Source organism: Canis lupus, chromosome 24 (genome assembly GCF_048164855.1).
Source record: "Canis lupus baileyi chromosome 24, mCanLup2.hap1, whole genome shotgun sequence".
Lineage (NCBI taxonomy): Eukaryota > Metazoa > Chordata > Mammalia > Carnivora > Canidae > Canis > Canis lupus.
In genome coordinates this window covers 53,157,309-53,183,084 of record NC_132861.1, presented here as the reverse complement: position 1 = coordinate 53,183,084, position 25,776 = coordinate 53,157,309, and the positions used below count along the sequence as shown (strand labels likewise).

The 25,776-nt window shown below is 65.6% G+C and overlaps 2 protein-coding genes across 11 annotated transcripts; both read right to left on the bottom strand.

The window, feature by feature from the left end:
• Positions 1-1,207: 1,207 nt before the first annotated feature.
• NEU4 (neuraminidase 4) lies at positions 1,208-9,333 on the bottom strand. 10 transcript variants are annotated; one of them, XM_072797091.1, is made up of 8 exons: positions 9,185-9,298; positions 8,555-8,649; positions 7,530-7,629; positions 7,291-7,437; positions 6,902-6,974; positions 4,131-4,334; positions 3,692-3,947; positions 1,208-2,547 (listed from the first exon to the last, which is right to left on the bottom strand). In XM_072797091.1, the coding sequence occupies exons 6-8, from the start codon at positions 4,329-4,331 to the stop codon at positions 1,562-1,564; spliced, it is 1,443 nt and encodes a 480-aa protein (XP_072653192.1). In that variant the 5' UTR covers positions 4,332-4,334; positions 6,902-6,974; positions 7,291-7,437; positions 7,530-7,629; positions 8,555-8,649; positions 9,185-9,298; the 3' UTR covers positions 1,208-1,561. The 10 variants fall into 10 exon arrangements, with proteins under 10 accessions (XP_072653192.1, XP_072653190.1, XP_072653191.1 ...); XM_072797089.1 differs by lacking the exon at positions 8,555-8,649 and having other exon boundaries at positions 9,096-9,229; XM_072797090.1 differs by lacking the exon at positions 8,555-8,649 and having other exon boundaries at positions 9,185-9,215.
• Positions 9,334-9,389: 56 nt separating this feature from the next.
• GAL3ST2 (galactose-3-O-sulfotransferase 2) lies at positions 9,390-22,207 on the bottom strand. The gene is made up of 4 exons (XM_072797098.1): positions 22,066-22,207; positions 14,347-14,427; positions 12,988-13,258; positions 9,390-12,427 (listed from the first exon to the last, which is right to left on the bottom strand). Exons 1-4 carry the CDS (start codon positions 22,092-22,094, stop codon positions 11,612-11,614), a joined length of 1,197 nt encoding a protein of 398 aa, XP_072653199.1. The 5' UTR covers positions 22,095-22,207; the 3' UTR covers positions 9,390-11,611.
• Positions 22,208-25,776: the final 3,569 nt, after the last annotated feature.

The following is a 25,776-nucleotide window of genomic DNA, read 5'->3' as shown; positions in this document are numbered from 1 at the left end:
CGCCCGCACTGGCCTGACTTAGTGACGCGCATCTCGGCTCCCCCATGCCTCCTCTGGATGCACATCCACGTACTCAAGGGCCCCCTGCTTCCCTGCAAGCTTTGGCAACCGTGAACAACGCCGCCGTGAGCACTCACGCGTGGGATCCCATGTGGACGTGAGGAGCACAGTGCCGGATCCCACGCTGCGACGTTGCTTAGTTTTATAAGAAATGGCCGAGCTGTCTCGCGGCTGGTGCCCCGTCCTGTGCTCCCACCAGCCTGAGGGGCGAGTCCCAGCGGCTCTCATCCACCCTCGGGGCCCATGGCGCTGCGGGCGGTCCAGGTGCCCGCGTCCTGACCCGACCCCGTGGGGTCTTGTTTGTGGGCTCCTTCCCGATGACATATGCTGTGCAGCATCTTTCCATATGCTCGGTTGCCAAAATATACAAACAACTCTTAAAATTCACCAATAAAACAAAAAAAGAGGCAAAAGCTCGAAATAGACACTCACCAAAGAAGGTGCACAGATGGCACAGCCGCTTTGGGAGGCAGGCTGGGCAGCTTCCTGCGATGCGGAAGCACCGGATAAACCAGCGCGAATCACCCCGAAATGCTCGACGGAAGCCACATCCCCTGGGGTTCTCCTGGTGTGTGGGTTTTGAATTATGGATTCAGATTCTTTACTAGGATTCTTCAGATTTCCTATCTCCTCTTTAATAAGTTGTATTTTTCCAGGAATTGTGCATTTAGTCTACATTTTCAAGTTTATTTGCATAAAACAGCTCCGAACACCTTGAGATCTTTGAACATCTACAGGAGCCCGGCGGGCCCGCTCTCACTCCTGATCCTGGTTCTGTGCGCTCTCTCTCTCTCTCTCTCTAAATCATCAGCCTCATCAGGGGTTTATCAGTTTTATTAGTTTTTTAAAAACCGGATTCTGGCCCTATTTGTTCCTTCCACTGCATTATTTTTCCTGCCCCGTCTGGTTTTGTTCCTGACTCTCCTCTTCCTTCTGCTTCCCCTGGACTCGTTTGTTGCCCCTTCCTCAGGTGGGGGCATCCGCGGGCCCCCCCCCCCATGTTCATCTCCCAGACCGTGTGTAGCGTTCGCATAATTTCAAAATCTTTTCTCATTTTCATTTTCTCATTTTCAGAAGCCATGCGGCTTCTTCTTTGAACAAGGAGTGACTCGGAATCATGTTTCTTAATCTTCAGACACAAGGAAGGTTTTTAATTTCCTTTCGTTTTTATTTCACTGTAATTTTCAATCCTCTGAAGTCTTGCAGAGACTCGGTTGCGTGATCCCACGTAGCATCAATTTCTACTCCTGTGTGCGTGTGAACATGCGGTTCCTTCTGCAGTTGCTGGGCGCACGCGTGTCTGTTAAGTCAAGTCTGTTAGTCAAGTGGCCAAGTCCGTGTCCTCACTGACTGTCCGTCTGCCCCGTCAGGTTCCGAGACGTGTGTCTACAATCTTCTACTACAACTAGGGATCTGTCTTCTCCTACACGTCTGCCCGCTCTCCTTCCGCGCTGTGGAGCGCACCGTCAGGTGCCCACCGCGGGTATGGCCCGAGCGCCTGTCAGGAAGGCTGGCAGCGCTCCAGGGGCTTGTCCCCGGGGGGGCGCGGCTCGGGGCCCCCGCGCACGTTCTGCAGGACCTCAGCGAGGGAGAACATGCAGAAGGAGATCTCCTCGTAGGAGACCCTGGCCCCACTCTCATACAGACAAGCAAAGGTCAGGGCTCCCTTGGGGGTGCGCCCGACGGACGCCAGGTCAGAGTAGCCACTGGGGCCCTCGTAGATCACCCAGGGCTCCGTCCAGCTGTGGGGGTCCAGGGGGGAGCGGCTCAGGCGGATTCCCATGTGGAGCCGAGCCCTGCGCCCCGCCGGGTGGGAATACAACAGCCAGGTGGGGCTCTGAGACAGGGTGGCTGGGGGCCCTGGGAGCTTCGGGGTCTGGGCCTTCCTGGGGTTCCTGAGCCCAGGCCCTGGGCCAGGCTCCTCAGGGCCGTCCCTGCACCCCTCCATCCTGCTGAGCCCCAGGTCCCCTTGGGGGTCTGTGGTGCCCTCCTTTGACGGCTGCTGGACTCCGGGACAGAGGCGTGGGGCCTGGGGGTGGTTTCTGGCACCCGCTGACCGTCCCTCACCCCTTGGCCCGCTGGAGAGAGGGGCAGGAAAGCCCAGGACGCTGCCCTGGCAGCCCCGGGCGGTCTCAGCCAGGGCGGGCACAAGCTCCCCGGGCAGGAAGGAGGTGCCCCCGTCTGCACTGAGCGCCTGCACGCGGCTGCCCAGGGGGCTCCGGGCGTTGCAGTAGAGGATGCTGCCGGCCTGCCCGCCATCCACCACGGCCAGCTGGCACTCGCCCGAGCGGAGGTTGGGCACGAGGCCTCCGCGGTGCCAGGTGCGACCGTGGTCGTCGCTATAGAAGGTGAAGGCGTGGGGGCTGGTCCTGCAGATCCTGCCGAAGCACTCCCGCCGGTCCACGCGGTACGTGTAGGCTGGCACCAGCAGGCGGCCCGAGGGCAGCTGGATGCCGTGGCCCGGGCCCACAGCGAACGTGGCCCAGTCTGCAGGCAGAGGGGCGGCTGGTTATCCCAGCAAGGGGACAGCTGCGGCCGCAGCCACGTACGGTCACCCTGGGGGTTGGGGAGGATCCAGAGCCAGGGCCTCGGATTAGGGGACAGCTCCTGAGGAAGCCACTACTGACCGGGCCCCCTCATCCACTCTGCTGCCCAGTCTGCACCCCCCAGGGCTGGACAAGCCTCTCTCCACCATTAGCAGGAGCAGGGAGCCCGGGAAGGCCACTCGACCAGGTTCTCAGCTGGGAGCAGACAGCCAGTACCTGAGCGGGGACACACAGGCTCAGTCCCGACAGAAGGGCGGCAGAAGGCAGAGGGTGTATGAGCACCGTGGTGGGGCCTGAGCCCCAGAGGAGTAGGCGGTCGCTGTGTCCTGTCCAGGCCTCAGAGCCCACCACACCCTTGGGCTCAGATCCTACCTACAGGGCCAGTGACCCCTCAGAGCGCCCTGGGTGGTCAGGCCCGAGGGGAGGGCGCAGCAGGAGAGCAGGGAAAGCTTTAGGGCCAGGCCGTGTGTCCAGTCCTGCACCCCCGCTGCGGTTCGCAGGCAGAGGGACAGTGTGAAGGAGGGACCTGGCCGCGGGGTTTGGGTGCTGAGAGCGAGGGACCTCGGCGCTCAGGCTCGCGAGATGGCCTGGTCCGCCCCGGCCCAGGGGGTCACCCACGGTCACCCCGTTACAGGCCCCGCGGTCCCGCGCAGAAACGCAGTGGGGGGCCCTGGGGCTTGGGGCCCAGGAGGCAGGACGTGTGGTGCCCTCCCCGCCCCCTGCACCTCACACGCCCCACCCCTGCTCGGGCCCGCCCCCCGCCCCCCACCTCACAGCCCCACCTACCCTGCTCGGCCCCGCCGCGCCCCCCTCGCGCACCTCACCCCCCCTCTCAGCCCCAGCCCCCGCCTCCGTGCCCCTCACTCCCCCACTTACCCTGCTCAGCCCCGCCCCGCCCCGCCCCCCGCTCCCTACACCTCATACCCCCACCTACCTGCTCGGCCCCGCCCCTCCCCGCCCCTCCCTGCACCTCACACGCCCCTCCCCTGCTCGGCCCCGCCCTTCCTCGTCCCCCCCCAGCGCACCTCACACCCCCCCTCAGCCCCGCACCCCTGCCCCCCCCCGCCCCTCACACCCCCACCTACCCTGCTCGGCGCCGCCCACCGCCTCCTCCGTGAGGTCCCTGGCGGCGCCCCAGCTGCGCCCCGCGTCCCGGCTGGTCACGCAGCAGAGGCGAGCGGCGTTCCTGCCCGCGGCGATCTGCGCGGCCTCGGGCGTGCGGCCCCGCACCGCGATGAAGAAGAGGAAGACGGTGGCGGTGCGGGCGTCGTGCACCGGGCAGGGGTTCATGGAGCGGTGCTCCTCCAGGGCCGCCGTCGCCAGCACGCGCGCGGCGCCCCACTGCGCGGACACGGGGGGGGGCGGCAGGGCGCGCGGCCTCAGTTTACCTGCGCGCGGCGGTGCCCCGTCCAGGCCCCGCCCCCGTGCGCCCGCCCCGCCCCCGGCCCCGCCCACGCCCCGCCCTTGGTCGGCCCCGCCCCGCCCCGGCCCCGCCCCGCCCCCCCCCGTGCGCCCCCGGCTCACCCGCACGGAGCCCCCGACCAGCGTCCCGCTCCGCTGCACCAGGCGGTGGGCGTGGGCGTCGTCGGGGCTGAGCCGCTGCTCCGCGAAGGCCAGCAGGGCGGGCGCGGGGGGCACGGGCAGCAGCGCGGGCACCCGGTAGGTCAGGCCGCTCCTCTCGCGCCGGAACAGCACGGTCCGCTCGGGGACGCGCGGGGCCCCCATGCTCTGCGCGCCCCGAGCCCCGGGGTCAGCGGGGGCGCCCCCGCCCGCCTACGCCCACCCGAGACTGCCCTGCAGGTGCACCCCCCCAGCCTCCATGGGCCCGCCCCCCAAAGCCCGGCCCCCCCCCTGCGCCCCTGAGGCCCGCAGGCACCCTGCCTCCTCTCCGCCCGTCCTGGGAGTAGAGCCCGGCCCGGGCCCCTGACTCTGCGCACCCTCCACCCTGGGCCCGGGACGCCCGCCCAGCAGGGGGCTGGCCACGTGGACGGTCGGGGCCCACACCGGTCGGGTTTCCCCAAAGAGCCCCCAGACCACAGGGTGCAAGGGCAGGGAGACCCGACCCGCTGGGCGCCCGGCTCACTCTGTCCGACAGGCGCTTCTGGGAGATGCCCTCCCGCCCCCCCCACCCCACCCCTCCCCTCCCCTCCCGCCCCCCCCACCCCTCCCCTCCCCTCCCCTCCCAGATCCGGGAATGTGGGGTTCTCAGGAGTGGCCAGGAGAGATGGGGAGGAGCCTTGCTGAAGCCAAGAGAGGGGAGCCGTGGGTCTCCTGCAGAGAAGGGGCCTGAAGTCCAGGTCCTAGCAGGACATCCGCGGCGGTAGGGGACCGGCCACCCTGCCCCTTGGGCTTCTGAGCAAAGCAGGGATGTGGGGGGCGAAGGGTGAGGTCCAGCAGAACAACCCCACCCACGGGGTGCCCCAGGTGCCTCCCACATGGGCCTCGAGGGAGCTAGAGGCAGCACAGGCTAGAGGAGCAGTGAGAGTGACCCCAAGGAGGCCTTGGACTTCACCACCCTGCTGTCCTGCCCCGTCCTGGGGAAGGGGGGCCAGGCCAGCTCTAGTCTGGGCGCTGGGGGTTCCACTGGGAAAGAGCTGCTCCCACACTATAGGAGGAGGAGACGCAGCCCACAGCGGAGGCTGCAGCCAAGACCCCTCAGTGTCTGACACCTCTGTGTCTGAGCCCCCCAGCTGTGAGCTCCCCAGCCTCTGAGCCCCCCAGCATCCAAACCCCCCAACGTCTGAGCCCCCTGTGTCTGAGCCCCTCAGGGCTGAATCCTGCAGCCGAGCCCGCAGCTGGGCACAGAGACAGGAAGCCAGACTGGGGGAGGCGGGCTGAGCCTGGGGGTTCCCGCAGTGCAGGCTAACCTGGGGGTAGGCAGAGAGGAGCCAACCCTCTAGGCATTGGGGGGGGAGAGGAGCCAACCCTCTAGGCATTGGGGGGGGGTCGCCCCAGCTGGAAGCCACCAGGACGTTAGCATGGCCCCACAAGGCCCTCCTTGCCGCTGTCCAGGCCTCTCTTCCACAGCCCAGCACCCTGAACCCTGGCTGGGCTCCTGCTCCCCCTAACCACCTGTCAGGGCTCCCGTCCTTCAGAGGTCGGGAGGTTGCCTTGCTGCTGCTGGGAGTGTGCTCCCAGGGAACCCCACGAAGGGGCACACGGGGCAGGGGTGTGCACCTGGGGTCTGCAGTCCCCGCTGGGGCCCTTCCTCCCATGTGCACAGCAGCTGTGGGCTGGCCCTGGCCCCGGAGGGACGTGAGTGAAGGCGCGTGATGAGGGAGCCCCGCACAGTCGGGGACTGCAGACGGCAGAAGGTGAGGGCTCCCGGGCGGGACTCGGGGCAGCCAGGGCCACTGCCACTGGAAGGGACCTGGGACTTAGCACCGAGTCAGATGGCAAGACACCCCACATCACACTCGGGAGCATGGCTCTCAGGACCGGACGGTGCACGTGCAGGAGGCAGCGGGATGAACAGGGGACGGCTGGGGACGGAATGAACCCCCCTATACAGCAGTGGCCATGCTGGGACCCACGGGAGGCCACACTGGCTGGCTCAGCCTCCACCCCCGAGGTCCCCCCCACAGGCCCGCACCTCAGGCCACCTGTTTCCAAGGCCACCTGCTCCTGAAGGCCCCCAGTGGGCAGCGCACACTGAGTCCAGCAGACACCCTGCCAACCTCAGCTCTGCCCCCCGCAGCCTCTGGGGCCGTGAGAGCCGCTCCTGTGTCCTGCAAGCCCTGGGCCACCCCCCGGCCTCCAAAGGGTAACTGTGCCCAAGTGCAAAGCAGGTGCAGCTGCCGCGTGTCCCTCCAGGCTGAACAGACATAAGGGGACATTGTCTCCACTTGGCTTACTCCACAGGCCCTGAGACCCCCTGGACTCCAGGGCCCCCCCCAGCCCCCCTGGGGAGCCAAGCAGGAGAGATGGAGGCCGCACAGACCAGCTGCTCACACTGCCGCCTGCACAGAGCAGGACAGGGCACCCCGGGCCATCCTATGTGGGCCCGGGTCTCTGCAGAGCCCCAAAGTCCCAGGGCGACCCCCTCAACCTAGGAGGAAGAGTTCTCTTCCTCAGGGGCAGCTGGCCAGGTCTGGCCACATCAGTAGGTTCCAAGGCTTGGTGTGAGCAGGGTAGGATGGCTGTGCCCAACATCCCACCCTCCAGACAGCTGTCCCCCGACCCCCACCCTCCTATCAGCAGGTCTCCGCCGCCGCCCAGGTCAGGACCCCAGCCGGCTGCGGGTCACTTAAAGTCACTTAAATGCGTGCCTATCAACAGCAAAGGGTTTTGCATACGTGTTTGGCCTTTTGGCGGAGGGGCCTCCTGGCCCTGTCACTTCCGGAAGGGTCTCCAGTCTGGGTGAATGTCCTGGGCCGTGCCGGGGGCCAGGACTCAGTTACAAACCACTGGCCTGGGGGAGCCGGGCCCCACACTCCTGCAGGCTGGCCCGCCCCCACTTTGACCCGCAGCCCCCCAGCCAGGTCACCGGCTCTCCGCGGCTACCCCGGGGCCCTGCAGGGCACCTGCCGCTCTGACCAGGAAACTGTCCCACGGGGACACCGTGTGGAGCATATGGCCGGGCGGCCCTCAGCCCGCGAGTGTGCCCCGCCCTTGCCCAAGGGCAGCCTGGGGGGACAGAGGAGCCTTGAGGGGCCGGGGGCAGGCGAGCAGGGAGGGGACTCACCGGGTGTCGCAGGAAGGTCGTGGAGCTGGCTGCGGGGCAGCTGCAGTTGCTTCTGCTTCTCCAACCCAGTGAGCGCAGCAGGGACAAGGGCTGGCTGTGCGGGGCGGGAGCCTGGACTGGCGGGGTCCCAGGGCTGCGTCCTGCCAGCTGTGTGGCCCCCAGAGAGGGCGGTGCAGATGGGCACGGCGGGAGGGGGGGAAGCCCTCTCTGCCCTGCGGTGCCTGGAACTAGGGGCTCACCTCCAACAAGGCTGGGCTGGGACCGCGGGTGCCAAGGGCCGCAGCTGACAGCTGACCCCTGGATCTCTGTTGCCTCCAAGCCTCCTCCAGAGACCTGCCCCTGGAAACCCAAGTGAGCACTCGTGACCCTCCCAGCACGGCTCGGACACCCAGAACGCAGGCCCCTTGGGCTCTCACTGGGCTTCAGCCCCGTGTCCATGTGAGGTGGCCGGCTCAGACTTGGAGGGGACAGCCCCCACCCTAGCACCCATGGCCTGGTCAGGACTCCCACCCGTGGCCTGGTCAGGACTCCCACCAGCTGGGCCCTTTCACCAGTGACCGTGTCCAGGTGACCGCCGCCCGGGGGCGTCAGGGGGGCCCTCAGCAGCCCAGGTGTGGGTGAAAGGGCTCTCTGGAGGGCCGTCCTGCTCAGGCTCCCTGCGCCCCACCTGTACCCCCTTGACCTGCCCTCTGACAGCAGGACCACGGGACAGACCCCAGCACCTGACCTGGACTGCCCACCCGCGTGCACCCGCTGACCTCCCTCCCACATTCTTCCTGAAGCTCTTCTTTCCGGCTGGTCTCTTAACTCGGGGAAAGACCCGGCAGGTGCCGCATCCTGGGATGGACACTGAAACTGGCCCCCCTACCCCCCGCAATAACCTCGGCCCGGAGGAAGAGCTCTGGGGGCCCGACCATCCGAACTGTGGGAGCCGCACCCCCGACTCACTGTGCAGATGGACCACGGGGCACGGGCGACCGCACAGTCGCCCTGACCTCATATAACACTAAGACCCCTGCCCTGGGAGGACACGAGCTGCACAGACATCACACACGACGACTACGTTTCGGCAGGTTTCCTTAAGGCACACGCGTGACTTTACGCCTCTACAGACAATGACAAGGCTCCCCTTCCCGAATAGTCCTCCTGACCCTACATAAAAGGAAGCCATCCACCCTGGCTCGGGAGTTGGGACAAGGTATTCCCCTCGATCCCCTTACTGCCTACAACCCAAGCTTCCTTTGGAGACCGCCTACCCACCCACCTGCTCAGGTCCTCGGGAGACCTGGGGAGAGGAGCAAGGAGACCCCCAGGTCAGTACCCTGGGCCACCCGTGCCCAGATGCAAGCCCAGGCTGTGCTGTGGACGGGAAGGGGGAGACGAGGATGTGAGACAGTGCATGTCCTCACTCCGGGCAGCCCACTGAGGCCCTGGAGGAGGGCACAGTGACCCTCCTCTGGGGGTTCGGCGGCCTCCATGGGGACACCTTGCCAAGGGCAGCGGGCAACCGTAGCCTGACCCCCCAGGACCTGCGAGTCCACCTGAACCCGTAGAAACTCCTTAGGAAACTGGCTTTCTCTCCCCGCAACACATGTGGGTGCTCCTCCCCTGGCACACAACCCCCAGTGTCCATCTGGAGGGGCTCAGGACCCGGGTTCCGGTAGCCGGTGCTAAATGACCCTCTCCTAACCACAGATGGCCCCCTGGCTCCCAAAGTCACTTGGCGACTGGGCTCTCCCTCGCCCCCTCCCACCTCGGGCTGGGACAGCTCTTCCCACGCCCGCGTCCTGCCCCTGGGCTTTCACCTCTGCACGCCGACCACGTCTCTTGGTCGTTCGATCTGGACCCCAGCGTCTCCACATCAGACACGACCCCCCACTTCCCAGGGCCTCACCCAAACCGTCTCCCTTCCTCTGTGCCCAGCGTTCGGGCCTCCCGCTGCGCCCCCAAGCTGCCGCACGGCCCGTGCAGGGGGGCCCTCCGGGACCGCGGGAGGAGGCGGCCCACACACCGGCCTCATTCCCTCTGCTCGGGGACTTGGGGTTTGGCTTTGCTTGTTTTACGTTGTTAACACCGAGGAATGCTTGAACGACAAACACTTCACCGTTTGAAAAGCTTTTATTCATAGACGCTCCCAAAAATACTCAAAAAAAATTTAAGTATGCTCGTAATGATCTTTCCTGTCCACTCATGGAGGGGAGCGAACGGCTCCTCCTAGGCCCCCATCCCCTCTCCTCTACAGACACGCGAGAGAGCTGGGCGCTCTGTTTTGGTTTTTTTGCTTGTGACAAACGATATTCTATTAGTTTGAGGCTGTATCGTCTGTGCTGAGGGGACAGGAGCACGCGGCCACCCCACCGTGTGTCCGCAGACAACACAGCTGCGCCCCTCTACGCGGAGCCCTCAGCCGGCCCAAAGCTGGAAGCTTGGAGCTCTATCCCCTCCACCTGCTCACCCCCTCGCGCCCCCACCACCACCCTGATAAATGTTTGCATGAGACACCAGCCGTTTTAAATGTGGAGATTTCACAGGAAAACCTGTATTTCCAGCTTCTCTTGACAAATCAGAAGGTCCGCCTCCTGGGCTTCCTCCGTGGCAGGGGCCCCTGCCCCCCGCGGCCACCTGTCGTTGCCAAGGCCTGGGTGTCCCTCCGTCCGGCTGCTGAAGGGAGTCCGTGCCGGAATCCGTGCCCCGGGGCTTCCCTAGGCGCAGAGACTCGGGTGTTTGCATGGTTTTCCCGGCTGTTTGCCGACACGCCTCCCTCCAACCGTGTGCCCTTTACAGTGTAACAGTATCCCGAATTTCCTTCTGCGGAGACAAAACCAGTTTACATTCCTGCCAACCAGAGGCAAAAGCAAATACCCTCGATTCCAACCGCACCTCCGAGTTCCTGCCCCACATGCAGCTGGGAGCCGAGCCACGTCTGTGCCGCGGGGAGGGGGCAGTGTGTGCCCTGGGCTGGCGGCTGGTGGCAGCGGGCACGTGGGCGCCCCTTTCCCGGAACCCGTGGAGCCCGCCCAATGCTCCAGGCGCTGAGTGTGACTGGGGTCTCTCTGTGGTTTCTTCCCCGTAAAGCCTCACTGCCTTTCAGGGACGTGGCGGCCTCCGGTTTCCCTGCTGTGCTGACCCTCGGGGTCGTGGACGAGCGATCCTAGGGTTCCGTGGCTCCCCGTCCCTGTGCGGGGCTGGGGAAGTGGTGTTCGGTGTCCAGTGTCCTCTTACTCGCAACATCTCAGCAGTGTGTCCTCTAATCGCACTGAAAACTCATTCCTCCTACATCTCCCTCCATGAACCTGGGAGCTGCTGCCTGTTCTGACCACTGGGCTGGCCCTGAGGGGTGCGGCCAGGGCCCCACACAGAGCCCCTCCCCAGGTCCCTGGCCGGGCTCCTGGGGTCTTCAGGGCCAAGGACCCTCCCGTGGGAGGAAAGGGACCCCGGGCGCCCAGCAGATGGGCCGGGCTGAGCCTCTGTTTCTTGGGCACTGCAGGCACCCAGCATCTCTCGGGACCCAGGATCTACAGCCCCCGTGGGCACCCCTGCCGGCTCTCACCCGTGGGCTGCCAGGCAGCTGGGACCGCGTCCCGCTGGGCAGGAGCCCCCCAGTCCCTCCCCACCATTGACAAACAGGGACGGCCTCCAGTGTGTCTCCGGGACGACGGCGGGTGTGAGCCACGGGCGAAGGTCCCGCAGGTCAGACGTTTCCTCCTGCGCCGGTCATCCCGGGGGGCCATCCCAACAGGGAGCTGGGCTCTGACCAGAAGCGGTTTTCACATTTCTCAACCGAAACCCAATCTTCAGTCGCAAAGAAGCCGCCGACAGCCAGAGATGGGAAGCTGGACGTTCCGGATCCCTACGGCCTCCTGCCAGCTTCGAGGCGCTGCCCGCGGGCGGGGACTGCCCGGCATCTGCGACCAGCGCCACGGCCCACGGCCCGCAGACCCCGGGAGCTGCCGTGGACTCCTCGGAGGCCCCCCGACCCTGCTGTCCAAGCCCTCTGGATTCCCTGGGTGGGGTCCCTCTGATGGCCAAGGAGCCCGTGTATGTTCTTCCATCAACATGTGATTAAGTACCACTCCCTTTCCCACCTGCTGAGACCACCCCACCTGACGCACCAGGTCATCCCCACAGGCTGGGCGTGCCCACCACCCTGGACCAGGCTCCCACGGCAGAGGCGCCTCCAAGGAGGTGGATCACGGGTGGGTGCCTCCATGGGGGTCTCCGCCTGGCCAGCCACTGCCCCGGCAGCCCCCCACCGCGAGCCGGTGTCTCGGCGACGACGGGAGCGATGCCGGGACGGGGGCCTGTCCCTGGCGCTGTCCCTCTACTGGGGGAAGGGGATCTTCTTGAGGGGCTTGTTGGGGAACTGCAGGGCGTACAGGTGGGCCATGTACTGGAGCTCAGGCATGACCATCCTGCGACACACCTGCTGCGTCTGGTTGTCCAGGTCCGGCCGGAGGTTGTAGCCCAGGATGCTGGCGTCACCCGACTGGTAGGGGTGCAGCCGGGGGTCGGTGATCTGCGTCTTGTTCTTGGCCACGCCGTCCTGCAGGCACTGCGTCATGAGCTCCTGCCGCCGCGCCCGCAGCCGGGCCACTTCGGAGCGCAGGCGCCGGGGCCCCAGCTCGGCCTGCACGCGTGCCCAGAATGTGCGGTTGAAGTGCTGGTACAGGCGCCAGTCCAGGGCGCACCAGCGCTTGGCGCGCTCCTGGGCCTCGGGCGTCAGGCGGGTCACACTGAGCTGGCTGCGCGAGTTGAGGCGGAAGGCCACCACGTCGTCCAGCTGCCAGTGCAGCAGGTGCCGCAGCAGCACCATGGACTCGTCAAAGTGCTCGGCGATGAGCACCAGCTGGAAGCGCTTCTCCACGTCGGCCAGGCGTGCGCGCACGTAGCCCTCCTCTGCCGGCGCGTTGTTATCGAAGCCCAGGTCGAACCACATGTTGTTCCTGGCGTGGGCGTTGTGCAGGCCCCCTTTCTGGTTGTAGTAGGTCCGCGGCGAGGCCAGGAAGGCGTCCAGGGTCCGCACTTTCCTGAACGCGGGGACGTAGCCCCTGTAGTAGATGAAGGAGGACTCCAGCTGGAACACGGGGTTTCTGAGGATGGAGAAGTAGAACGTGTCGTTGGGCATGATTTTCTGCACCTGTTTGGAGACACGATGGGAAGGGCTGGTGGCTGGCGGGTCCCTCGGGCGCCCAGGCGGGAGCTGCTCTCCTCTCCCCACGTGGCCGCCAGTGTCCAGAAGGTCCCAAAACACTTGAAGTGAGCCCCACCTGCCTTCTCCCCACCCAGCCTTGGGGTGGCAAGTCAGGGACACCTTCCCCGGGAAGTGACCTCTACCCTGAGACCCCAGTGACCCAGAGGAGGAGCTGTGAGGGGTGTGCCCTCAAGGGGGACCATGTGCAAAGGTCCTGAGGAGGAAGAGGTGGGGGGGCAGTTGGGGAAGCAGGCGTCCAGGGACGCAGATAGAGAGAGCGCAGGCCACCAGGGTGCCCCCTGCACTTCCAGGAGCAAATTGGGGCAGCTGTCGGGGGAGGGAGCAGGGTGTGCAGCTCCCCCTGTGCCCACGGGAGGCTCTGGCAGGGTCTGCACGACAGTGTCTAGACCACGACCACCCCCCTACGGTCACTCCTCAGAGGCACAAAGGGCCCCCTCCTCCGCTCCCCCCCTTTCCCAGCCCCACGGCCCCGCAGTTCCCCGCACCTCGGGCAGGTTGAACCTCAGGTGGTTGCACATGATGTTAAAACGCAGCTGCAGGCCGGGCTTCGAGCCCTCCCAGCCCTCCACGTAGCGCGCCAGGAAGAGCCAGGGGTACCCCAGGTGGAAGCTCTTGCCTGCGGGCAGCGCCACCGACAGGTTGTGCGTCTCCGCGAAGCGGAAGAGGATGTTGAGCACCGTGCTGCTGGCCGTCTTGTGTGTCTTGAGGAACATGACGTTGATGATGGGCGGCCCCTCGGCCCGGCCCCCAAGCAAGCTGGGAGGGGAGGACAGCATGGCCACGGTCAACCAGGGAGGGTCCGTGGACGACCCAGCCATGGGGACCACAAGCCACCTTCCGTCACCACCCCTTCCCTAATCTGAGATCCTCTAATCCACACTTTTTCTACCAGTGACTCCCAAACTCCGCACCCCAGCCTCAGGCCATCGTTGTGCTTCCATCCACCAGGAGGCCCCGAGCCATGTGGCCCCCCAGGTCCCACTGGCACAGACCTGGTGGCTCCCTGAGTGGCTGCAGCATCCATCCCCCCTCATGCCACAGGTTGGGCCCCTGGGTCCCTGTAGCCCCTCTGGCCCCCAACCTCCTGTCTGGTCCCCAGGGTGCCCAGCACGGCTCTGGTCCTGTGGCCTGGACAGCACATCCAGCGCTTCTGGCCTGACCTTCAAGCCTGTACTGGCCAACCTGACACCAGGGCCAGTGGGGACGCTGGTGCCCACTCTCGTGACCCCAGGATGGCACCCACCTTGCTATGACTCCTGCCTGAGCAGCAGGCCCCCTTCATGCCCCAGTGCCAGTCCAGTAAGGATCCAGAGACCTGTGCCAGCCTGGGCAAGAAGGGGGACCAGCAGAGGGACCCAGGGACCTGTGGTACCCTGGGAGATCCAACCCGAGAGGTGGAGGGGCGGGGGGAAGAACCCTGGAGCCACAAGACCTCCTGGCGGCCGAGCCAAAGCACAGGGCCTAGGGGGCCATCCGTGGACCCTGGGCCTCACATAGGATGAACCTCACATAAGATGAACCACCGGCAGGCAGGGAGCAGGGCTCCGGACCTTCCCAGACCTGCCATGGACCCCAGACCTGCCTCCTGGCACCTGCTCACCCTCTGCACACAGCAGCTCTGCCCGAGACACGCCAGCCCGGGGCCCACCTCCACCCCCGGAGCCCTCCCAGAAGGAAGCCACAGGAAGCCTCCAGAAGGCTATGGGATCCCCAGAAGGAAGGGCCCAGCCCTCCTCCTACAGGGAGGATGAACTGTCAGGACAGCCAGCCAGGGCTGGCTGCCACCCAGAAGGGGCCACGGGGGTGCCGTGCCCAAACCAGGGGGCACCCGGGGTAGCACTCACGGTGTGAACAGCCCGGTGTTCATGTACAGGATGCTGGCCAGCAGGAGCAAGATCAGGGCCAGGAGAAGGGCCTGGAGGCACCTGTGGGGCAGAGGGAGCCCTCAGCACCCCACCAGGGGCACGGGAGGGGCCGGCGCCTCCCCCCACCCCATCTGTCATTGCATGTCAGTCCGTACTGAGTATAGACCCGCACTCACCCGTGGGGGCCCTGGGCGGGGACCTGAGACCCAGGAAGGGCCTGCATCAGCTGATGGGTCTCAGGCCGGGTCCCCGGAGAGAGGCCCCCAAGCTCGCACCCCCAGGGGCACCTCAGGGGAGGTACCCCACAAGGGGACCTTTAGAGGGCCTGCTTGGGTGGGGTGCAGGCATTCGTCCCCCCAATCCCCATCGCCCAAGGAGGATACTATGACCAGATCAGGGAACAGACAGGGCTGGGACACGGAGTACCCTGTGGCACCGGGGGGACCCCGCCCTGCCATCCCCTGACATGGAGCAGCAGCAGCAGGGCCACCATTCCAGCATCCCCTGCCCCTTCCCTCCACCAGCCAGGTGCCCATGTTAGGGCAGGGCACCCTAGAAAACACCATGACAAGGGGCCCCTGCCCCACTGGGGCCACCTGGGAGTTCAGGAGGGGCCTGGGAGAGGGGAAAGTGCCTGCGGTCTCCTCTATAAATCCTACTGCTGTACAAGCCACCCCAAATTCACACCTGAGGCCTGAGCCAGCCCCCAACCTCCAATGGGGTGTCTAAGGCATCAGGTCCCAATGTGCCCCCCAAGCCCCTTCCCCTGCTGGACGGGGCTCTCTTCTGCCTGGTCTGGGCCATCTGTCCCACCTTGTCTGGAGCCCCATCTGCTCACCTCCTCCTGAAAGCCTCCTGGGATGGTGGCAGCCTGCTGCCCTGCTGGTTGGCTCCTGTCCTTGCCCGGTGGCCCCGCTACCTCAGCAGCCCAAGTGACTTGGATTAGAAGGCCCAGCGTGCTCAAACCCACACCCTTAGTTTAAAAGGCAACGCTTGGGGCCCCTGGGTGGCTCAGTGCTTGGGCGTCTGCCTCGGGCTCTGGGCGTGACCCCGGGGTCCTGGGATCAAGTCCTGCATCAGGCTCCCTGCATGGAGCTGCTTCTCCCTCTGCCTGTCTCTCTCTCTCTCTGTGTCTCTCAGGGATAAATACATAAAATCTTTTAAAATAAATAAATAAATATAATCCAAAAAAAAAAAACCCACTTGCTCTTGAAGTTTAATTTAAAAAATGGGGTGCCTGGCTGACTCAGTTGGTAAAGCATATGTGACTCTTGATCTCAGGGTTGTGAGCTCAAGACTCACACTGGGTGTGGAGCCTACGTTAAAAAATAAATAAATATAATACAAAGCCTCTGGAAGTTTAACACAATTCCCAGAAGAGAATGTTTAACTAGCAAGTCAGTTTTAAAGTTCAAATGGAAGTAAATCATACAGTAGGGGCCAGGAAAATTCTTTTTTTTTTTTTTTTTTTTTTATCACTGTATTTCATTCCTGGCCTCTGGTGCCCCTGGCACATCCCGGCCATCGGGGGGACCTCCTGGCCCGGGCCTGGAGCTGGCCGCACCTCCCAGCAGCCCTGGGTCCTACTGCGGGAATGGTCTTTAGAGACCACAGTCTGGGGCCTGAGGTGCTCACTTCTCGGGAAGGCAGTGGCTTTGGGGCCCAGTCAGGTGACAGAGCAGGACGCTGCTCACATGAGGGCAGAGTCCCAGGGTCCCTCGTGAGCTCTCACTGCTACGTCGAACTGCCTCTCAGCTACAAGCCCAGGGCTGCGGCTTCCTGCAGGAACCCCTGCCCACCCCCCCGCCACCCGTCGTCCCCCGTCCTGCACGGCGGGCTGCTCTGAGGAACGGGAGGTGGGGAGCTGCAACGGCCCATCATGCCTCATCTGCTCCATCCACACTGCATACATGACAGCAACGCTAAGCCATTTCTCGGCAGTCTGCCCCTTTTTAAAAAAAGATTGTATTTATTTATCCATGGGAGACACAGAGAGAGGCAGAGACCCAGGCAGAGGGAGAAGCAGGCTCCCTGCGGGGAGCCCGATGCGGGACTTGATCCCAGGACCCCGGGGTCACGCCCGGAGCCCGAGGCAGACGCTCCACCACTGAGCCCCCCAGGGTGTTCCTATCCTGCCCCTTCTCCACGAAGGCAGGAGACCACCAGCCAGCACAGCATCGGGCTCCCAGCTGGAGGTGCCGGGTTCCCAGAGGGCCCGGTCATCTGCGTCCAGTGAGAAGCAACAAGATCTCCCAAACCCCAAAGGGATACCCTCTGGAAGGCCACACTGTGGTCACGGGTCACAGGGTTCTTGAACCAGTCAAACCATTTCTTTTAAAGATTTTTCTATTTATTTGAGAGAAAGAGAAAGAGTGTGTGTGTGTGTGTGCGCGCGCGCGCGCACGCAGGGGGCAGAGGCAGAGGGAGAAGCAGACTGTCCGTGGAACAGGAAGGCCGATGCAGGACTCGATCCCAGGGCGCTGAGGTGGTGACCTGAGGCGCAGGCCGACCCCCATCAGACTGAGCCCCAGGCGGCCCTTGGAGCTGCTTCTCCTGAGGCCTTGAGACCCTTCCAGGCAAGACGGGTTGCTGCCCCTTTGGACCTGGTGCCTGTGAAGCCACAGTAGTTTTATGGCCCCACATATGATTATTTTAACTCCTGGGCCCTTATAGCCCTTATAGAACCATTTGAATGCCTGTTGGATAAGGACCCTGTGAAACATTAACCAGGCCAGCCTGTAGGCCCGTGCTCTTCCTCAGACGGCGTCGTGCCGTGAGACTCCCTTCTGCACAACACGGCGTGTTTGCTGGCGCCTTGCCGGGGACCTTAATAAAAGTCCAGCACACACCGACCATCTGTTTGAAATTTCACCTCTAACATTTACAGTCGCCCCTGGCCCGGGGCGTTCGTCTCGGTCCTTCACAGCTGCACAAGCAGAACAAACAGTCCCCGGAGGAATCGGTTGGTTTCTATCAAGAGAGGCTCCTCCTTTGCCAAAAGATCCTCTGGTCCAAACAGCCCCAGGGTCTGCGGTGTCCCAGGCTGCAGAGGCGCCAGCGCGCCAGGTGGCCAAGCCTCAGGGCCGCGGCCAGGAGCCACTGCAGGTGGGCAGCGTGCTCGCCAGGCGGCCAGATTGGGGGGGTGCGGGACGCCGCTTTGGCCTGCATGTGCCTCACACCCGGGAGCTGCTCACAGACAGGCGTTCTTAGCAGAGGCCAAGGGACACGCAATTCTAAATGACTGGGTTGTTTGGTACATGAATTACATGTCAATAAAACTGTTTAGAACGATAAAAAATAAAAAAAAAATTCTTAAAGAGCTCAGCTGCCATGGAAATTGGAAGCCAATAACTGTGGGAATAAATAAACACAGCTGGAGAGGGGGTCCGGGCTGACGACATTGCTTCTGAGGGGCCTGGGCGGACGGGCTTCCTTCCTGCCCTCCCGGGGTGCTCGCCGTGCCAGCACAAGGGTCCCTCCAGAGCAGCCTTTCCATCACGGGGGGGCCTGGGTTGCTCAGTGGACAGATTTTAAAGAGTCTCAAACATCCCGCATCTGCAGTCACTGGGGGATGGGGGTGCTCCGGGCCCAGTGTCCGGGTGGCGGGCCTGCTGCCTGCCTCAGGAACGTCTGCGAGGCTGGTGGCCGGCAGTGGCGGGGGAGCCAGCAGGCTCCCGCCCAGGCCTCGCCAGAGGGGCCGCAGAGTCCCCGCGAGTGACACCAGCAGCCCTGCCAGCGGGGGCCTGAGAGCCGACGCCACCTGCCCGGCGGGGCTGGTCCAGTCCTGCTGGGCCCCAGGGGGAGTTCAAGGTCCATGAGCCCCAGGTGAGCGCCCCAGGTCCTCGGGGAGAACCCCCGGGCACCTGGGTAGGAGCCCTAAGACCTCTGGGATCGTGGATCACTCGTCCATCCTCAGCTCCGGGAGCTTCTGGCTCTGCGGAGCTTCTCTGCTAATGAGGGAGGGAGACTCACGAGGGTCTTTGTGGAAATGGGTTTTTACCGCATCGCGCACACACAGCCCTGCAGCTCCACCTGAGCAGCCCCTACAGACGGACATCCGCCTCAGTGGCATTCTAGAAGGACACAAAACCAAATGTCTGACGGTCGTTTGGTGGCCAGACAATTTCAGCCAAAATCTAGAAAAACAACACTGAGCCTAACCTCAGGAGCTGACAAGTCAGGCAGGCAGAAGCCCCAGAAGGCCCTGGGCTGCACCCAGCCCCCTGCCACCCACCCCAATCCCGCTCCACGGTCCCGCGGCCTGGGCAGAGCAGAACCACCAGGAAGGAGCCAGCCCGCCTCACACATGTGTAGGCTCAGTGGTCGAGGGCTGCGGAGCTGTGTGTCCACCCGCCCTCTGGACCCGGCCAGGGGCCTGCTGGGAACCCACTCTCCTCGGTGCATCCAGGGCCCCAACCGGAGCTCACGCAAGGGATTCAGAGTTGTCCGATACCCCCTCCCCGCACCCCCCCGCCCCTGGTCATCCATGCATGTCAACCTTGCCTGGGCCTCACCAGGCCCCAGGTGCACTGCAGGGCACAAGGGCAAGCCGAGGGTACGGGGGACAACGAGGGGACTGGTCATCCCTCAGGTCTCCCCCCGACAGCCAGAGGCCCAGCCTCGGGAAAGCAGGGCCCCGGGCTCAGCGGCCCAGGACGCACAGTGAGGGGCTGGCCTCCCGAGCCCCAGGGAGCGGGATCCAGGTGGGGCCGGGCGCAGCGCTGCCCGAGGTCTCCCCAAGGCCAGGGACAGCTCCCAGTGCTGGGGACTCTGTCCCCCGGGCGTGGGGCGGGGGGAGCAGGGCAGTGCCCCGGTGGCTACTCGGCTAGGCAGGGACCCCTGATCTCAGCCCAGGTCCTGATGTCACGCCCTGAGCCGAAGGCCGATGCTCCGCCCAGGAGCCAGCACCGCACTCCGACGTGTCGGGAGTGAACGGCAGCCTCGGACGCAGGAGGGACCCGTCACCCCTCTCAGCAGGGACTTTAAACTCCTGATGGCGAATGCCCCCCCTCCCCGGTCCCCCCGAGGCGTGTGTACGAGTCCATCTCTGAACCTCGTCCTGCTGGTTGCCTGAGTCAGGACGGGCGTACTCTGCCCCGAGGCGGGTCGCGGTGCCAGGTGAGCCCCGGGCGATGGCTTGACTCCCGGGCGTTCCACACCCTGTCCCTTTCCCTCCAAGAAGGACGCCACACCTGTGGCCACGGCCCGGCCACCCAGACAAACAGTGGGTCCACCCGGCCCACCTTGGCCTGAGCCTCCCGCGAGCTGAGCAGCTCCCCAAACCCCGAGCCCCAGGCCTCCGGGAGGGCACTCCCTCTGGGACACAGCCTCCCCCCGTGGCCAGCACATGCCCCCCTCATTGGCAGCCCAGTCCCCCCTTCGCTGACCCCCCGCCTCGGGCCCGAGGCCCACACGCCGTCCGCATCCCCAGGGGCGGGTGCAGGGGCCCCCTCCTTGGCCCCGTGGGACCCGGCCCCAGAGACCCACTGCCGGAGGGGCCCAGGGATGGGTCCTTGACCCCAGCACAGACCTGGGGCCTCCAGAGGGGCGGCGGGATCCTGTCAGGGTCTGAGGGGGTGGAGGCGGCCTCCGGGGGGGAAGCATCAGGGCAGTCAGCAGGCCCCACAGCCCGCCCCCTTGCCCACGCCCGCCGCAGCCCCGCCTCAGGCCCCCGCGGCACGGCCACCAGGCGCGGTCCCAGACGGCAGGGTCCTGGGTGGCTCCAGCAGGCGGGTGACCGCGCGGCTGGGCAAAGGCGAGCAGAGCACTTGCAACCGCCCTCCCAGAAGCTCCAGGACGGGTTGCCGGCACCCCCGACACCCAGCCCACTGGCCACACACGGGGGCAGCACCCTGGCAGCCAGCCATCAACCCCCGGCTGGCTCCCGCTTGGCCCCCGGCCCTTGGCCCACGGGATCTCCGCCCAGCCCACCCGTGGCCAGCACTGCTGGGCAACAGACGCTTCCCAGGTCCCCCGGAGCCCCCACGGCTCTCGGGACTGGCCCTCGGCCCACAGCCACAGCCATCGGGTCACACACCTTCCAGGGGCTCACACTCACTGCGGGGTCCCTTGTGGGGTCCTCAGGGCCCCGCCCTCTAGGGGATATTCGTTCCCAGAAACAGAGCCAAGCCTCAAACCAGAAACACAGGTTTTCAGGAGGCCCCTCGAGTGACGAGTGACGTCCTCAGGGCCCCAAGCTGGGACATTCAGGTTTCCAGTCCAACCACCGAGACTCACCCCCCGGGGCTGCTTCCCCAGCGACAACGGGAGCCCTGCTGGGGATGCCGTTCAAGTCGGGGGTAAGGATATCGGTGCCTTAACAATCACCATCCAGGGGCCTGACGACACCACAAGCCCCCCTGGCGGGGAAGGTCCTGTCCTCGCCCCCAGCAGCTCCCCTGACTGCCCCCCACCCCCGGCCACGCCAGCCTGGGACTGTCCCCCTGTCCTAGGGCCACGGCTCAGTCTCCCTGTCAACGGGCCAAGCACGCTCGGCTAAGCGGGAAGAGCCTCCAAACATTTGCACAATTCAAGGAAAATAAACATAAGGTTCTGGATGTTCGGGGCCTTTTGAGGCTGCGGGGATGGTGAGTGGGACTGAGCGACCCAGGGAGCCCTGGCTCCACGGGCTGTGACCTGGACCAGTGAGCCCGGGGCACACCGAGCGGCTGTAGCTCCAAGCCGTGGCAGGACAGCCGTCCCCGTAGGTCTGGAACTCACTGTCCCGCTGCCCCATGGGCAGGCCGCCTCCTAGGACTCCCTGGGCCCCTCCTCTGCCTCCAGCTAATGGAGTGACCCCCCCCAAGCCTTTATGCCTCTTCCTCGCCGAAGGGTGACCACCCAGCTTCCAGAGGGGGGACACCTGACTGCCCCCCCGCTGGCTCCCAGGGGACCCCTGGCCTCACCCAAGGGAGGGAGTCACATCTTCAAACAGGCTGGTCATGCCTGGGGCCCGCGGGGAGGGCACATGTGAGGATGAGGCAGAGAAGGAAAATGCAAAGCATTTCCAGACACACCCTCCTTCCCCTAAACCGAGTGTCCAAACACCCACATCCCTCTGGGTGTACTCTGGGCACAGAGCCACAGGGCCGGGCACCAGGACCCCGCGGGGGGGCTCACCCTAAGTCCCTCGGACTCCCCCATGGGCACCCCAAGGTGCACACGTGGGTACATGGCCCCGAAGTATTGGGGCCCGGCTGGGAGCCCCACCGAAGCCAGGGAGCAGCCACAGCAAACGGGGGTCCCGGGATGACAGCCAGGGGACAACGCCGGGGCCCTGGACACCCAGCAGCCGCCCACCCGGGCCTGAAGCCCATGCAGCAAACTGTCATCCCCTTGGCCCTGAGCCTGTGTCCCCCGAGAGGCCTGGGGGGACAAGCCGGGGTCACTCGGGGTCTGAAAGGAAGCCCCAGCGTGCTGAGTTTGGGGCAGGACTGCCAATCGGGTGACTTCCTTTAGTTTTATTCTAAGATCTTATCTCTCGGAGAGAAGTGCGCGCGAGCAGGAGCAGAGGGAGCCGGGCCACTGGGCAGGGAGCCCCCAAGCGTCCCGATCCTGGGCCCCAAGGCCATGAACGGCGCCGTCCGGCGCCCTGGTGACTTCCCTTTAAAGAGATGCCGAGCGGCTCGTTTCTGCCAGGTCAGGACGGCCCGGGAAGCCAAGAGGTGCGCTGAGCGAGCACGGGCCCCGGCCCCTTACCTGCGGTTGCCCCCCGGTGCGGCGGGCATGCTGGTGGGCCTGGGGCGAGCGCGGGGTGCGGGCTGGGCAGACGCAGGCGGCCGGCTGGGGCTCACGAGGGTGGGTGCGGCGCCCACACCGTGTGAACTTTAGTCCTGGGAGCTGACCTGCGCTCCGGTGCCAGGCCACACCCTCCGCCGCCCAGCTCGAGCTCCGGCTCAGGAAGAACCAGACCTGGCCTGGCCGGGTGTCTCCCGGTTCACCTGCAGGGCACCCACCTACTGCCAGGGGCCCCTCTGCCGGCGGGGGTGGTGGTGGCTGGGGACCCTCCAGGACCCCCAGACCCCGATGGCACATTCACGTGTGAGCTGAAGGCCGCCGGTCGGTCGACCCCTCGGAGGGTGAACGAGGGAAACACTGGATCAAATTCGAGACTGTTTGCTTCTCCTTCCCCAAAGCTGGCTTTATGTTAGGGGAGTTTCATTATTTTATTACATCTCGCGTGAAAAAAGAACTTTAGAAAAAGGACACGGTAATGCAAGACAGAAATACGAGATTTTTTTTTTTTTTTTAGATTTTATTTATTCATGAGAGACACAGAGACACAGGCAGAGGGAGAAGCAGGGTCCCCGCGGGGAGCCCGATGCGGGACTCGATCCTGGGACCCCGGGGTCCTGCCCTGAGCCCAAGGCATCTGCCTTCACCACGAGGTCTCCGGGGGCCCCAGAAATAAGAGTCAGCTTCACTGCAGGCAGGTCCATTTCCCTCAGGAAACAGGTGAATGGACGTTGAAGTCATCGACCGGGGGGGGGATGGGCACACCAGCAGCTCTCCACGGGTGCGGAGTCCCACAGAAAAGGGCAAAACCCAAGCTTTGGGGGGTGGCACCGGGCGGAGGCCCTCAGCACACCTGCCACCCGCCCACCGCCCCACACGTGCCTTAGAAGCAAGGTGGGTGTGCCGGGGGCTCGGGGAGGGGCCGCTGTGGGTGAGGCCAGGCTGGGGTCCCCCCGTCCCCCGGTGCCAGGACTCGCAACCCCAGGGGGCCGGCAGGAGGCAGCGTGTTGCTGCTGTGCATGCAGCATCGCATGGAGCTCCTGGCTCCCGCTCCGGGGGCACGGGGTCTGCACCTAGGACGACCCTCGACCCACTGGGTGGGGGGTGAGGCCCGTGTCCTCCCCCGGGGGCCTCCAGGAAGGATGATGGGGAGGCAGCACGTAGGTCACTTCCACGATGGGGGGACCCTGCCCAGGAGAGCATGTGACACCCAGACGCTTGCTGACGCGTGATAAACGCCCCCAGGATGCAGAAGCTGCCAGCAAGCGCCCGTCTCGTGCTGGTGGCTCGCCCGCCGTCCCGCTCAGGGCTGGAGTCTGTTCTGCGCCCGAGCAGCCACAGCTGTGGCTCCCCGCGAGGAGGGTCACGGCACACCTCATGCCCCGTCTCCCCGACCAGCAAAAGTACACGGCCAAGCCCCAGGCCGGGGGAAGGCAGTGGGGCCTCCACGAAGCTGCGGCCCATGCAGGGTAGGGAGCCGCTCCCCCACGGGGCCCCTGGGGCTGGGGGGTCATCCGTGGGACACCCCGTGCAGCGCCCCAGCCCCAAGCCAGGTGACAGGTCACTGGATGGAGAGCAGGCGGCCCCGGGGATGCTCACAGAGGGAGGCGCATGGCCCTGGCCCGAATTGGACCCTCCCCTGCATCCTGAGGTCCCCACCCCGGCCCCTCCTGGGGGCTCCTCTGCTTCCCCGGGGCCGTGGTGAGGCCGAGGTGCAGACAGCTGTCACCGCAGCCTCGAAGTGTCCCTCATCCCGGTCACCAGGGCCCAGGCACCGCGACAAGCACCCAGCTATGGGCTGAGCGGTGGGAGAAACCAGAGCTGCCTGCGTTGAAGGCCTGGCCTGGCCGTAACCCGGGCAGCAACCTCGGCCGTGACGGGGGCGGGGCTCGGGCACAGGACCGGGGACGCCGGCTGCAGGGGCAATGCCCGGTGTCTGAAGCCACGAGCCCCGGCCACTGGGGGCTGGGGGGCCCGCGGGGTGGGAAGGGGTGAAGGACGGGGAGCTGGCCGCAGGGGCGGCTGAGGGTGCGGAGGGCCAGGGTGAGGACCGGCCACGGGGTCGGGGAGAGGAGATGCCACGCAAGCCACGCTACACAGGGCGGCCTGGGGACGAGGAGCGGACGAGACACACGGCCAGGGTGTGGGCCCCCGCCCCTCTGCTGCTGCGTCACGAGGCTCTGAACCCTCCTCTGACCCTCCAAGGCCTGGGGACCGGATGAGGTGGATGAGGGGCCTAGGGCAGACATCAAGGTGGCGGGCTTCCTGTCCGGCCCCCAGAGGCCCCCATGGGGGGCCGGGTACCCCACAGGCAGGACGGGGGCCGCCCAGCAGCCAGGGCAGGAACGGCGCGTCTCAGAAGGCATCCTGCTGGTCCTCACCCGCGGTGCACCCCATTCCCCGGCCGGACGGGCACCGTGCCGCCCACCGCAGGGGGTTCAGGGGACGCCCGGAAGGCAGCATGGACGTGGGCCGGGCCTCACGGGCACCAGAGCCCCTGGTTGGACCCCAGACGCCCCGCGGCCTCCCTGCCCTGCTCACCTGTGCCTGCGACCCAGTCACGATTCTGGTGGCGGCAGGTGCACAGCTCTGCACCTGCAGGGGAAGCGGAGTCCTGGGTCCCGCAGTCACCCCTCTGCTCCTCGTGTTGACCAACGGTGGGGCCCAAGGCACCCGATCTGGACAGGGACCGTGGGCTGAGGCCGGGGGTGGCGGCGGTCAGGCCAGGGGCTGCGTCCATGTGAGCACTGTCACTGGCCAGCGGGGTTGAGGTCAGAGATCAGGCACATCACACTACGGCCCGGCCCCTCCTCCTCTCCACAGGGTCAGCACCTGGACGGGGACCCCGCAGGACCCCGCGACCCCCAAACTCTTCACCTGAGCCCTCAGAGTCCACAGCCCCGAGCTTACAGCGGGTCAGCGCTGCCCAGGACTCTGCTCCCTGCCGGCCACACCTCCGGCTCCTCAGGGCCCCCCCCAGCCGCGCCCTGGGCAGGGAACCCCCGGGTCCCCCCCATCCAGCAGCTCGGGCCCCCAGCTGGGGCTTCCTCCTGGCTCCTCCTGGGGCCCCTCCAATGGGGGCCAGCTCTGGGTGATGAGGCTCCGGCCCTACAGGGGCTCTTCTCCGGTCGCAGCGGCTTAGAGGGTTAAGCGGAAATCCTAAACTCTTCCTACCAGCCCTCGGGCTCCGGGCACATTCGGCGGCGACCTTGGCAGAGCCGCACCTGGCCCAGCTGGTCCCAGGAGGAGCCGGTTCGGGGCTGGAGACGGGCTCGTGTCGCCGCCATTCCTGACCGCCCGGCCCCGGCCCTGCTCAGGTAACGTCTGGTGTGGCCACGTGGCCACGAGGGGCAGGGTGGACATCGTGGTGCTCGGACGCGCCCGTGTGCTGGTGACGGCAGCATGAGGGTCGTGGCGCTGTCCCCTCGAGTCTGCATCCACCCACAGGCCCAGACACACGTCGCTCCCCCAGACTCTCCCACTGGCTCCTCCCACGTGCTTCCCAGGTGTGAAGATTCCAGACCGCGAGGCCAGGCACACGTTTGCCGCAGCCAGCCCTCGTCCCTGGGCCGCACCGCCAGGCGAAACGCCACGGACTGGGAGGCGGCCCACAGGAACGCCGGAGGGGCCCAAAGGACAGGCTGTGGGATCCGCAAGTGGCGCACGCAGCAGGGA

What these genes read in the sequence shown, in the direction of transcription:
- NEU4 (XM_072797087.1), bottom strand. Translation starts at nt 9,310, where the DNA reads ATGAGGCCGGTGTGTGGGCCGCCTCCTCCCGCGGTCCCGGAGGGCCCC. An exon ending in GAGGAAGGGAGACGGTTTGG is followed by an intron (nt 7,630 to 9,184) that starts GTGAGGCCCTGG and finishes TTGGGTTTCCAG; the next exon opens with GGGCAGGTCTCTGGAGGAGG. An exon ending in TGGTCGGGGGCTCCGTGCGG is followed by an intron (nt 3,948 to 4,130) that starts GTGAGCCGGGGG and finishes GTGTCCGCGCAG; the next exon opens with TGGGGCGCCGCGCGCGTGCT.
- GAL3ST2 (XM_072797098.1), bottom strand. Translation starts at nt 22,094, where the DNA reads ATGCCCGCCGCACCGGGGGGCAACCGCAG. An exon ending in AACACCGGGCTGTTCACACC is followed by an intron (nt 13,259 to 14,346) that starts GTGAGTGCTACC and finishes CTCCCCTCCCAG; the next exon opens with CTTGCTTGGGGGCCGGGCCG. An exon ending in TGAGGTTCAACCTGCCCGAG is followed by an intron (nt 12,428 to 12,987) that starts GTGCGGGGAACT and finishes GTCTCCAAACAG; the next exon opens with GTGCAGAAAATCATGCCCAA.